This window comes from Dendrobates tinctorius, unplaced genomic scaffold (assembly GCF_039654945.1).
Source record: "Dendrobates tinctorius isolate UK_male_01 unplaced genomic scaffold, ASM3965494v1 ptg000243l, whole genome shotgun sequence".
In the NCBI taxonomy this organism is placed as follows: Eukaryota; Metazoa; Chordata; class Amphibia; order Anura; family Dendrobatidae; genus Dendrobates; species Dendrobates tinctorius.
In genome coordinates, this window is record NW_027361910.1 from 403,907 (window position 1) to 418,179 (window position 14,273).

At 45.6% G+C, this 14,273-nt stretch overlaps 1 protein-coding gene across 4 annotated transcripts in view; it reads right to left on the reverse strand.

Annotated features, from left to right (window-relative positions):
• Window positions 1-14,273, reverse strand: part of EP400 (E1A binding protein p400) — a 346,882-nt gene that overhangs the window by 223,975 nt on the left and 108,634 nt on the right. For all 4 annotated transcript variants that reach the window (XM_073557025.1, XM_073557023.1, XM_073557026.1 and 1 more), the window contains exons 11-15: window positions 13,064-13,100; window positions 10,049-10,230; window positions 7,538-7,715; window positions 7,320-7,456; window positions 6,942-7,111 (exon numbers count right to left, since the gene is read on the reverse strand). In XM_073557025.1, the coding sequence (XP_073413126.1) occupies window positions 6,942-7,111; window positions 7,320-7,456; window positions 7,538-7,715; window positions 10,049-10,230; window positions 13,064-13,100 (704 nt within the window). The remainder of the gene's footprint in view (window positions 1-6,941; window positions 7,112-7,319; window positions 7,457-7,537; window positions 7,716-10,048; window positions 10,231-13,063; window positions 13,101-14,273) is intronic.

Here is a 14,273-nt window from a genome sequence, read left to right on the forward strand (position 1 = left end):
CACTGGTGCAATAGTATCCTAGAGCCGTGCAGTCACTGGTGCAATAATATTCTAGAGCCATGCAGTCACTGGTGCAATAGTATTCCAGAGCCGTGCAGTCACTGGCGTAATAGTACTCTAGAGCCATGCAGTTTCCGATTTAATAGATGCCCCACGCTGCTATCATCTGTGCCACTGCCCGCTCTACACCCTCCCAGGGGGATGGGCCATTATAAAATCTGCTGTATGGTGTTTGCCTGGTAGAAGATTTCACTTGCACATTTCCCCTCAGAGATTTGCGCTTTAGTCACACTTGATTTTCAGCAAAGCAAGGCTCGGCCATTGCTCTACACATAAAGATGCTAGAGCCCTGGCATATCAAATGCTTCCATATCTCTTTGCTTCTTCCTGCAACCCCCTTCCGGATGCTGGTATTACACTGCTCTAAGCAGAGAGGGGTGCTGTTCCTACCCCTTCACGACTGCAGTGTTTGGGCCTGACTTTTCAGCTGGATAGAAGTCAGTCTTACCCAGATGTGTCTGATGTGGCTCAGTGGATAAAGAAGCTGACCACAAGTCGCAGGCCCAAGGGTTTGAACTCAGGCGCACAACAAAGAGTAGAGTTTAGTCTCCCTCTGATTCCAAGCCTACTGTTCTACCGTCAGGAGAAATGAAAGGTCAAAACATACTTCAGGACAGACTTCGTGGTGCGACTTACTATATGTGAAGCTGTTATTCTGCCTAATGCAGTCAGGGATCCAGGCCTAGACCGCAACACAGAATAGGCTCTCTTCACGCTGATTTAGTCACAGGATATACCGGAGAGTCGATTGCAGCTGTGCTCTATCCACTATCCAGGCTTCAGACGCACCACCTACCAGGTACAGTATGGTAGTTTGAAATTGTCGTATTTCAGTGTATCAAACGTGTCTTGGGTTGACTGCTGCAGTGGTACTGGTGTTCTGTACTGTATTCAGGTGAGTCAGATGCACTCGCCTTCATGTTCCTCGCGTTCTATTGCAGCAGTACTCTATCCGTATCCAGGACTTAGATGGTCCTCTACCAGACATGTTTAGCCAATACTTGCCGTCTTTCCTGTGGCTCAAACGTACCCGAGGTCGATTGGCTGCATCGGTCCGGCTCTTCTGTCCTATTGTCAGGCGAGTCAGAAGCGCCCTCTATCATGCTCCCCAGGGTCTTTTGCAGCATCCGCCTAATCACTACTCAGTGAGAGGTGTCCGGTATTTATCACTTCTGGTGGGCTGCAGCAGCGGTCATAGGATGCTTTCAGGTGAGTCAGAGGCACCTTTCTGCTGCATGTTTCATGGTCAATAACATCTGTGGTCTGTTAACAGTCAAACAACAAACCTACCACGTACCACGGAGTGGATAGCAGCAGCATAAGTGGATACTCTACTTTCAGGAAGGTCAGACACCCTCGTGTCAGGTACCAGATGGCCGCAGTTTTTCCTTTGGCCACGCTCTGGGCCCTGAGTGTGAGTTGCTCCACAGGGGCTTTTCCACACCTTCTGATTATTTGGGCTTACCTCTAAATACCCAGTTGGTCAGTTTACAGTGCTACCCTCAGGCTATCTTTACTGCGCAGTGTGTTACGCCTATCATTGATGATTGGCCAATACCGAAGCTCCCTATTTGTCAGTACTTACCTATTCTATCATACAGACACTGGATAAAACTTCCAGCAACTCCGGGATGTGACTTCCGAGCGTGGGAGGAACAAGTCTCCCACCTCGGACAGGAATGGGATCTTATGCTTCACAAGCATCGACCAGGGAAAAAGTTGATCCAGTCCTGGATGCAATGAGGAGTTTGGTGATAACATGTTTCTTCCTTCAGCTAGATTCGTATCTTTTTCACTTATCCTCGGGCGTGTGGTGTCTTATACTTAAGTAAGCGGGTCTACACACTACAATCCTCTCCCCGTTCCAGAGGGTCCAGGATGGATACGGTTGCTCAGATCGTCATAGGAAGTGATCTTCCTTTCGTCAGCCTTGTTGTCTTCTGGAGTCTATGTGATCTTCCTAAAGCCAACTTTCCATGCAGTTGACATACTCCATGTTTTTTTCATGGACTTTCCTCACTCGACTGCTCATTTTTTGTTGTACTTTCAATGCCCATCTATTTTTTCCATACCCATCCTCATCCCTGTAGGCTTGGGTTTAGCTTCCTTTGATCTCGGTCTGCGAAGTCGTCCAGTGGTCTACGTTCTACCTGCTTAGTCGGGCAAGCAGTTATCTCTTCAACGGTTCTCCCTTTCTGAGCCGCTCTGTTAGTCAGTCTGAGCCTACATCGCGGCGATGAGATCCAGAGTATCCCTAGGTCCCCTTCGGTACGTCTTCAGCGCTCGGCTCTCTAGCAGGTTCACAGTGGCCTACTCTCAGGTCTCTTGTCATTTTCTCAGAGAACTTAGTCCAGCAGCTTCCAAAGAAGGGAGCGCCTCGGTATTTCTCTTCTCTCCTGAGGACACCGCAAATTAGGCTACTTCAACTACGAACCCTACGGTTTCCAGTCTTTCCACCAATACGGTCCTTCCCCTCCCAGACTTGCACCCCTCAGGGATACCAATGGCGGACTCGGAGTCCTTGGCAAGGTCAACCTTGGAAGCGACCAACGCTACATTGTGTCCTGCCCTTGCCTCCACCCGGGTTGCAAAGTTTATAGACGCGTGGGCTATGTTGCTTATAAGGGCATTCTTTCTGGAGACTGGTCGGAAGAATTTACCCTCCTCACTGCCCAAATTTCTCTTGCAGGGAAGTACATGGTTTTCCACCTTCCCAGATCCAGCAAAATTGTGCCGATTCGAAGCACCATTTGGCTTACGGCTTGATAAGTGAACTTATCCCCAAAGAGGTCCCTCACAAACTTGCCTTTCAGGGGTTTCCCTTCGGTTTGGCTCGAATTGGACCAAATTATTAAAGAGGTCACCGGAGGGATGAGCGCTCTCTTTCCTCAGGCTAAGACTCGTCATTTCTCCAGTGGTTTTTCCTCAGCATGACTCGTCGGGGATCTAGGATTGAGTCCATCCTTGTCTTTCAGGAGGAAATCTCTTCGTTCAGTATTTGCTTTCTGGTAACGCATTTTTCTTTTGTTCCTTGAAGCCTTTATGCATGTCCTGATTTCTTCAGGGCTTCGTAGATTCCTGCGTTTTGCAAGGGACGGATCCATTTTGTTTTTCATTTTATAGCTTTCCCTTTCAGGCTCTCAACCACTCCCAGAGTCTCGCAGAGTCTGTGACAGCGGTTGTGCACTTTCTGTGGATCACAAGGTTCAGTGTCCATCATTCTTAATTCCCTCCCATCAGACTACCTGGTCAGAGCGAGGGTGCCTATCAGGCCACAGCCGCCCTTCCCCCCTTTTTTTGGTTCACAGGCTTGGTGTGTAAAGGTCCTTCAGCCTGCACGCTGAATCCGGTCGGCATTGGTACGGTTGCCAGGTCAGGAAAGACCGCGTTCTTCTGGGTTTAGACGCACTCTGCCCAGGAAGTGTGCGCCTCCTGGCGGCACTCTTAGGGCCTTCGCCCAGCATCTCTGCAGAGCGATAATCTGTCCTCCACATGCAAGGTCTTTCAGAGCCTATTCCTAGCTTCGGCGGATGCCGGATGGGGTAAAAACACCTTTCAGGTGACGATGGTGAGTTCTTCGTCCTGATTGGAGTTGTCTGCTGTTCCCTCCCCTTGGGTACTGCTTTGGGACGTTCCATGGTTTCCTGTGTCCCCCAGTGAAGCGATAGAGAAAACAGGATTTTTGGTTGCTTACCGTAAAATCTATTTCTCGAAGCCTTCATTGGGGGACACAGCACCCTCCCAGGTTTAACAGTTCTGTTTATTGTATTATACTGTTACAGTTTGAGTTTGTGTTTTATCTCCCTTTTATTTGTTGTTTCTCCTACTGCTTTCTCACTAACTGAATATTCAAGTTCATGTCAGTGGGGTTTACACTGTGGAGGAGCTAACTTTTTTCGGCATAGTGTCAGCCTCCTAGTGGCAGCATAGTGAACACCCATGGTTTCCTATGTCCCCCAAAGACGGCTTCAAGAAACAGATTTACGGTAAGCAACCAAAAATCCTGTTTTCCCATTACTGAGGTAAGAGATGACAAACTATGCTCATCAAATGCTATGGAGAACTGTAATTGTCATTTCATGAGAACTTTAAGCACAATGCCTGTATCTGCCTCTACCTCCACCCCAATCATAGAATGTGCAATTTTAGAAGCACCAAAGGTCATCTATCTCAGTAATGTGAAAATTTATCTTCAAATGAATACAGATTGTACAGATTTTACCTACGAATTGAAAGTGCAAGCACTATTTAGGAGGAAAAAGAAGCGTGAAAAAGAAGCGTATTTTTCTATTAAGATATATTACAAAGTCCCTTGTCTTTCTGAGTACTATACATTTATTAAATATAAATTAAAACAATGGTGCCTCTAACAGTGTGTAGCATATGTTTTCTCCAGGTCACATCAATGCGCCGCGCGACGCTTAGAAACCCGATGTGTACCTTGGTTACCAGCTCCAGCTCGCTGATCTCCCGCCTGCCACACGCAGCGATGCGTGCTGGCCAGCGGGAGACCAGCGATTAAAAAATGTCCTGGCCATTCGAGGACGATCAGCGATACCCGGCAGGGGGCCGGTCGCTGATAAGTGTCACACAGCGATTTCGCTGGTAAGATCGCTGTTGCATCACAAAACTTGTGACTCAGCAGCGATCTCGCGATCGCTGTGTGTGACGGGGGCTTAATGTAGAGAGCCTAATCTCAGGGATGTATCACTCGCTCAGCAGTTTCAATATAATCAGTGTTTTATATCAGTAGGAGATTATCACTGCTGCACTATAGGCATGCAAGCCAGACCAGCTAATCTGTGTAACCCAGCTCCCACCACAGATTGACAGCTTGGCAACGAAGCACAGTGTACACAAGAACACTGTTAAACAGGGGTTTATGCACAGTTCAGCACTCTGACCACTGCTACAGCCACAAGAGATGAAAGCATCAGACAAAACCCAAATTTGCATGTTTCCACGTTTTTTCCCAAGCAATTTGATTTATTGCCCCTTATTATTCTGAAGGATCTCTCCAAATAGCTCAATAAATGTAATATATAAATAAAAAATTATTATGCCGACCATTCGCTCACCTCTCCAGTCCTTCCGCTACTCGCCGTCAACCATACATTCATCTCCACATCTTCTGATATCCCCTGCTCGCATTAGAATCTTCGGTGTTATTACACTGCAATGGACTTCAGAATGTCATGGCTACTGGGAAGATTCTGTGCAAGGTCTACGGTATCACTTCACAGCCCTTAGATGGAAGCGAGGTCCGGACGGGTGGTGGTGAGTAGTGGAAGTGCCAGAGAGGTTTTTTTTTTTTACTTTTTGAAAGCCCACTATGGTTAAGAAAACCATGCAGACACTGATCACAAAAAATTATTTTGGTGAATGAACATCTACTGCTGAGAAAACAAGGATTCTATCAAAACTACACAAAAAAATGAAACAAAAACATTTGTTTTTCATTTTATGGTGAAGAAAACAACAAATAGGACAAAAAACCTAAAAAAAAAAAAAAGTCAGTGTGTATATCTATTCACCCCCGTAAAGTCAGTACTTTGTAAAGCATCCCTTTGCGTTAATTACAGATGCAAGTCGCTTAGGATAAGTCTCTGAGCTTTTCACATATTGCCACAGGGATTTTTGCCCATTCCTCAAGGCAAAACTGCTCTATCTCCCTCAAGTTAGATGGTTTCCTCTGGTGAACAGCAATCTTCAAGTCTGACCACAGATTCTCAATTGAATTAAAGTCTAGGCTTTGACTAGGCCACTCCAGAACATTCACACGTTTCTCCTTAAACCACTCGAGTTTTGCTTTAGCACTATGCTTTGGGTCATTGTCTTGCTGGAAGGTGAACCTTCATCCAGTTGCAAAACACTGACAGACTAAAACAGGTCTTGCTCAAAATTATCCCTGTATTTCGCATCATCCATCTTCCCCTCAACTCGGACCATTTTCCTTGTCCCCAATACCAACATCCCCACAGCAGGATGCTGCCATCACCATGTTTCACTGTTGGGATGGTGTTCTTGGGGTGACAAGTTGTGTTCGTTTGGCCCCAGTCATAGCGTTTACCTTGGTGGAAAAAAAAGCCTTTAATTTTGCTCAGAAAAATTATAAGGCTTGTTTTGAGTTTGCCAAAACACATGTGGGAGACTCCCCAAATGTATGGAGGAAGGCACTGTGGTCAGATGAAACCAAAATTTTACTTTTTCCTGCCCACTTTTCCATAAAGGACACCTGTATGGAGTGTATGGCTTATTGTGGTCGTGTGGACAGATACTCCAGTCTCTGCTTGGGACTCTCCAGCTCCATCAGGGTTAACCTTTGGTCTCTGTGCTGCCTCTTTAATGTCGTCCTTGCCTGGGTCTAGAGATTTGGTGGGCGGCCCTCTCTTACCAGGTTTGTTGTGGTACCATGTTCTTTCCATTTGATGGTGCTTCGGGGGATTATCAGAGAGTGGGATTTTTTTTTTTTTTAATAGACGAATTAACCCTAGACATGCATATGCACATGCCAATTTTTAGTTATCCGTTCCCATAAATTTATGTTTATATTTGTCTCACTTCACATCACAAACTTAGGTTATTTAGTGCTGATGCTTCACACATCAGATTGCAAAAATATTTCAAAACACGTTGTAATTTAACAAAATAGGTAAAAAGTCAAGGGGTGGGATATTTTTGAAAGCCACTATAAGTGCCTAAATAATGCAGCTCTCCAATTCCATAGAAAAAACATGCTGACAGATTCCCATTAATTTTGGCCCATTACTGGGGAATCTGATGAAAGTTCATATTCCATGAGGATCTGAATGAAACGTCTACAAACATTAATGACCGTTTAACAGACAGGGCATTCCACTTTTCATCCATACAAATACAACCTTGGTAGATTTAAGATGGCATCCCAATGCTTCTCATTCATGTTTCGGAGCTGATGAACTTCATCCAAGACCAAATATTTCCATCTCATCTTCATAAAAGCCTGGAGTCCCTTGAACAGCTGCTTGTAAGAAGTGATGCAGACATGGAAGCTGTTGGGCTCTTCCCAACTCTGAAGTAAGCAAATATAAATAAGGCAGCCTTTAGCTACAAATAATGCAAAACTTAAATATCAAAGCAATAAGCTTATGGTATTAATGTGGGCACAATAAAAAGGCTATACTATGATGTTTAGGACAATTAAAATCCTATTTTAAAAGGAATTTTTTTTTAGAATTTTCACTTCTGTCTTTTTTGCTTGATCTTCTTTTAAATTTTACCTGCCGCTTTCTTCTGAGTTCTCTTTGGCTCCCAAAATACAGAAGTAGTTTAAGAGATGGACACCAGCGCTTCAGCTCCAATTCCCATTTTAGAACATTGCAACTTCGTGCAACAATCAAGTGAGGACCCCACACTCCTGAATAAGAAAACACGGAATTTCAAAGGATAAAAGATAACATAACATCTGCCAATAAAACTATAGAGAATTAATGCTCACCTTCACTGCTAGCCAGATGTGCCAACAAAGCAATGACTTGGACATTTTTACCAAGACCTGCTTCATCTGCCAGAATTCCATTAAGATTCTTCTTGTATTGTCGTGCCAACCAGTTCAATCCGATCATCTGATAATCTCGAAGTCTGCCATGAAGTAATGTCGGTGGAGAAGTTTTCACCTATGCAATTGCATATATTAAGAAATGAAGATATATACAGTGGAAAAATTATTCACAGGATGAGCACACCATGTACCCGTCAAATAATGGCTGTGACAAAGGCAGGCCATGCCTTTAACCGCTGCTGATGGAGCAGAGCAGTGCACTGTGAGTGTAAGGGTGTGTGGACACATTGCGAATTCTACCGCGGATCCGCAGCGGATTTGGCCCTGCGGGTCCGCAGCAGTTTCTGCTGCGTTGTACAGTACCGTTATTTTCTATGCAAAATGAAAACCGCAGTGCAGATGCTGCGGAATTTTCCGCGCGGATTTGCTGCGGTTTCAAAACTGCAGAAAGAATTGACATGTCAATTCTTTCTGCGGATTCCGCTGGGGTCTGCCATCTGCTCCATTGTAGAGATGATAAACCGCAGGGCAAACCCGCAGGCAAACCGCAGGTCTTCTGACCTGCAGATTTTACTAAATCCGCACTGACAAATCCGCAGAGCATTATGCCACAGCGTGTGCACAAACCCTTAAAGTCAATGGAATTTGAAAAACGCTGTGCACATGCTGCGGAAAAATCCACGCGGATTAGCTGTGGGTTTATTTCTGCAGCATGTCAATTCTTTGTGCAGATCTGCAGCATTTCTGCACCTATTGACTTGCATTGAACCGCAGCAAAACCGCAGCAATCAAAAAGATCTGCGGCTTTGCGGCAGATGAAACGCTCCAGATCGGGAGGGGGGGGGAGAGTGGGGGCGGAGTGTGGGTGGTGATGTGCGCGTGCGGGGGTCTGTGCGGGTCTGTCGGGGGTCTGTGCAGGGCTCATCGTGCTGTCAGGGTTCTTGCGGGGACTGTGCAGGGGGTTACCGGGCTGTGCGGGGCTCATCGCGCTGTCGGGGGTTTGTGCGGGGGGTGAGATCGATGGCTTCGGGGAATTAGGTGTGTGCGGTGAATATGTAACTCTATGTTATATGTATGTTCTGTATGTAATGCATGTGGTTTTTTTTACATGCAACAGATTAGCCGGATGATGGGACTACTACTGTCAGTGACAGTGTACACTGACAGTGTACACTGACAGTGTAGCAGGCATCGCCCGCTGGGACTTGTAGTCCAATCGGACGATGCCTGCATATATACACACACACCGCAGAGCCCCGATCACCCCTGCACAGACCCCCTGACAGCCCGATGAGCCCCGCAGACCCCGGAACACACCCCCAGACAGCTCGATGAGCCCCGCACACACCCTTGGACAGCTAGATGAGACCCGCAGTCCCCCGCAGAGCCCGATGAGATCTGAAACGCGCAGACCCCCGCACACACCCCCAGACAGCCCGATGAGACCCGCAGAATCCCGCACACACCCCCTGACAGCCCGATGAGACCCGCAGAATCCCGCACACACCCCCTGACAGCCCGATGAGACCCGCAGAATCCTGCACACACCCCCGGACAGCCCGATGAGCCCCGCACACACCCTTGGACAGCCAGATGAGACCCGCAGACCCCCGCACAGCCCGATGAGACCTGAGACCCGCAGACCCCCGCACACACCCCCTGACAGCCCGATGAGACCCGCAGACCCCCGCACACACCCCCAGACAGCCCGATGAGACGCGCAGAATCCCGCACACACCCCCGGACAACCCGATGAGCCCTGGAAACCCCCCCCCCGCACAGGCCCCTAGCACAGGCCCTCTTCCCCCCTCCCGATCTGCAGCGTTTCATCCGGAGCAAAGCCGCAGATCTTTTTGAGACCTGAGGTTTTGCTACGGATCAATGCAAATCAATGGGCGTAGAAACGCTGCAGATCCGCACAAAGAATAGACATGCTGCGGAAATAAACCCGCAGCTAATCCGCACGGATTTTTCCGCAGCATGCGCACAGCGTTTTTCAAATTCCATTGACTTTAATGGTACTGCACAACGCGGCCAAATCCGCTGCGGATCCGCAGTAGAATCCGCAACGTGTGCACACCCCCTAAAACTGACAGCAACATTTAGAGAATACTGGCATGAGGACGCGTCACTCCATGCGTCAGCTGCTCTGCGATGTGATCGCAAGACACCGATGGGAGTCTGTTGAACACCTCCATGCCTGTCATCAATGAAACCCAGCTTCTGGCGAGGCTCCATAAGGAGCCTGTGATTTTTGCTATATACAAAACTACTGTGATATCTAGCACAAGCAATCAGACAATCATAGGTTCAAATACCCTAAAGGGATGAACAAATACAGACCTATTAATTTAGGAAATAAAAATTAAAATGACAGTTACGCTTTAAAGAGTCACCTGAAAAATGCAAAAAGTTTTAGAACTTACTGAAGAACAAAACAGCACTTACTGGTCCATAAATGCGTGAACTGCCACGGGGCAGTAACAGTTCTGCTGCAGCAGCCACCTCTGCAATGTCTCGATTGTGCTTCCTTGCACCCACATGGGTACTGTTCCCCCCATCCACAGTCAGCAGAGAGTCTATTAGAACTACCTGCTTCTGAGTGTAATCTAAGTTTATGATGTCCCAGCCTGTGCAAAAATGGAGAAACAGGATTTTTAGTCCTTTAAAATATTTGTTTTATAAAAATGTTTTTTTTGTCAGTCATCTGCTCAAAGCGCTACCGATTTCTAATAAATCTATTGAATGTAAAAAAAAATGTAAAAAAAAATTCAATTAAAAGGGGCTGTCTGGTGTTAAACTACAAGTCTGCACATAATCTGCATACATTCCGACCAGACTGTTTCCAGCCTCACACAATACGTTCGTATTTTATTGAGGCCACGTCAATCTAGTCAGAATGTGGCCTGGAGTATGCATATCACATAACTGCTGTTCCCGGCAACAGAGAATCCTCACAGCGCACAGTGCAGCGTTGTATTTACAAGCCTACAGTCACAAAGTGACTGTGGACTTGTAGTTTAAGACTGGACAACTTCTTTAAGAACATATGAGCAAATAAGATCAAAGTCTCAAAAGTCAGACAGGTTTTCGGATGCAAAATTCACATGCAGAACAAAGAATTTGCAAATTGTAGACATGAGTTTTTAAAGAATCAACAAATGCAAGGAAAAATGATCATGACAAAATTCACAGATTTAGGACACCTTGACAAGGAAGTACTTTGTATCAATCTAAATATTATATATATACAGTGGGGCAAAAAAGTATTTAGTCAGTCAGCAATAGTGCAAGTTCCGCCACTTAAAAAGATGAGAGGCGTCTGTAATTTACATCATAGGTAGACCTCAACTATGGGAGACAAACTGAGAAAAAAAAAATCCAGAAAATCACATTGTCTGTTTTTTTTTTCATTTTATTTGCATATTATGGTGGAGAATAAGTATTTGGTCAGAAACAAAATTTCATCTCAATACTTTGTGATATATCCTTTGTTGGCAATGACAGAGGTCAAACGTTTTCTGTAAGTCTTCACAAGGTTGCCACACACTGTTGTTGGTATGTTGGCCCATTCCTCCATGCAGATCTCCTCTAGAGCAGTGATGTTTTTGGCTTTTCGCTTGGCAACACGGACTTTCAACTCCCTCCAAAGGTTTTCTGTAGGGTTGAGATCAGGAGACTGGCTAGGCCACTCCAGGACCTTGAAATGCTTCTTACAAAGCCACTCCTTCGTTGCCCTGGCGGTGTGCTTTGGATCATTGTCATGTTGAAAGACCCAGCCACGTTTCATCTTCAATGCCCTTGCTGATGGAAGGAGGTTTGCACTCAAAATCTCACGATACATGGCCCCATTCATTCTTTCATGTACCCGGATCAGTCGTCCTGGCCCCTTTGCAGAGAAACAGCCCCAAAGCATGATGTTTCCACCACCATGCTTTACAGTAGGTATGGTGTTTGATGGATGCAACTCAGTATTCTTTTTCCTCCAAACACGACAAGTTGTGTTTCTACCAAACAGTTCCAGTTTGGTTTCATCAGACCATAGGACATTCTCCCAAAACTCCTCTGGATCATCCAAATGCTCTCTAGCAAACTTCAGACGGGCCCGGACATGTACAGGCTTAAGCAGTGGGACACGTCTGGCACTGCAGGATCTGAGTCCATGGTGGCGTAGTGTTACTTATGGTAGGCCTTGTTACATTGGTCCCAGCTCTCTGCAGTTCATTCACTAGGTCCCCCCGCGTGGTTCTGGGATTTTTGCTCACCGTTCTTGTGATCATTCTGACCCCACGGGGTGGGATTTTGCGTGGAGCACCAGATCGAGGGAGATTATCAGTGGTCTTGTATGTCTTCCATTTTCTAATTATTGCTCCCACAGTTGATTTCATCACTCCAAGATGGTTGGCTATTGCAGATTCAGTCTTCCCAGCCTGGTGCAGGGCTACAATTTTGTTTTTGGTGTCCTTTGACAGTTCTTTGGTCTTCACCATAGTGGAGTTTGGAGTCAGACTGTTTGAGGGTGTGCACAGGTGTCTTTTTATACTGATAACAAGTTTAAACAGGTGCCATTACTACAGGTAATGAGTGGAGGAAAGAGGAGACTCTTAAAGAAGAAGTTACAGGTCTGTGAGAGCCAGAAATCTTGATTGCTTGTTTCTGACCAAATACTTATTTTCCACCATAATATGCAAATAAAATGAAAAAAAAACAGACAATGTGATTTTCTGGATTTTTTTTTCTCAGTTTGTCTCCCATAGTTGAGGTCTACCTATGATGTAAATTACAGACGCCTCTCATCTTTTTAAGTGGTGGAACTTGCACTATTGCTGACTGACTAAATACTTTTTTGCCCCACTGTATATGTGTGTATATATATATATATATATATATATATATATATATATATATATACACACACAAATCATTTTATACTTGGTTTTAGTTTACAAATATCTAAGCAAAAACTGATTTTCAGCGTTTTAAAGAATAATTTAGGGTATGCTGCTGGCTATTGAACGGCAGGTGAATCCATGTGTTCACTGAACCGTGCGGATTCACCACGTCCAATACATTGTATGGATGAAATTTATCTTGCGGAGGCTCGCGTCTCTGCAAGACAGACATGCTGCGGTCTGGAAAAACGCGCCGAACGTCCGGCTCCGCAGGTGAGCCGCGGGCGTCTGTGCACACATGGTAGTTGTGGGATTTCTTGAAATCCCATCTACTAGACTGTAACATCTGGACACTGTGGGTTGGACGCTGCGTACTTGCTTATTGTGTGCACATACCCTAAGACATCAAAAGTATTTTCTCTCACAAAAACAAGGGAGAAAATGTAGAAATTTACATCAAGTTGCAAACTGTACATTTTGGGGTGTATAGGGTCTAAGCTGGGGAAGGGGTTCCCACAGAAATGCATTTACCAAGTCAAGCATTTTATATGAAACAAAAAGAAAAACAAACCTTTAGGCTTTAAAACAGTACCAGTTGCGGCTTGATCCTGAAGACAGACAAAAAACAGTAGACATCACTAACTGGATTTACATGGTGGTCTAGCAAACAGTTCATGTTTTGTGTCAAATTGAAAACAAAAACAAACGCTCTCTAAAGTTCAGTTATACTCTTACACAAAAAATTATGAAGCATTAGACTATGAGCACACGTCCGGAATTCCCACGGAAATTTCTGCGGCAATTCCGCAATTCCCTGCCGCGGGAAATACGCGAGAAATCTGCATGCGTAATTCCCGCGGAAAACTAGCGTTTTGCAAGCGTGAAAACTGATTGACAGGTTGGTCACACTCGTCAAACATAGTGTTTGATGAGTGTGACTAACTTTTTACTATGAGGCGGCATACGCAGCATCAGTAGTAAAAAGTTAAAAATAATAAAAAAAAAAAAAAAATCGTGTTAGTCTCACCTTCCAGCGTCCCACGCAGTGTCCCCAGGCCTCAGCGATGCTCCCGGCAAGTCCTGTCCTGTCCTGGCAGTCTCGCGAGACCCCTACCCCATCAAAAGTCATTGTCGCAAGGCATCGCTGGGAACGGGACTTGCCGGGAGCATCACTGAGGCCTGAGGACGCTGCATGGGACTCAGGAAGGTGAGAATAACAAGATTTTTAATTTTAATTCAATTTTTTACAGGGATATGGTACTCAGAGCCTGGAGGAGAATCTCCTCTCCTCCAGACCCTGGGTACCATTCGCACATTTTCCGCTTACTTTGCGCATGGTGGGCATAGCCACATGCGGAAAGTAAGCGGAACAATGCATTCCTATGTATGCGGAATTCCCATGATTCCGCACAAAGAATGAGCATGCTGCGTATTTTTCGGCAATGCGATTTTGCCGCGGAAAAATATGCAGCATTAGCACAGCATTGCGGAATGCCATTGATCACAATGGGTTACTTATTTTATGAAATTTTTGTAGTGTTTTCGCGGCGAAAAAAACGCATAAAATCCGCGGGAATTCCGGACGTGTGCACATAGTCTAAGGCTAAGTGCACACGTAGCAGAAAATTTCTGCTTGAAAACCTGAATCCCTTCCCAGAAACCGCACCTATTTTTCCGCGGCGGTTTTTGCGCTGTTTTGATGCGTTTTTGAAGCGTTTTTTTCCACAGCGGTTTCAAAACGTATGGAAGAAGCCAAAACCGCGGAAAAATCCGCAAAATTA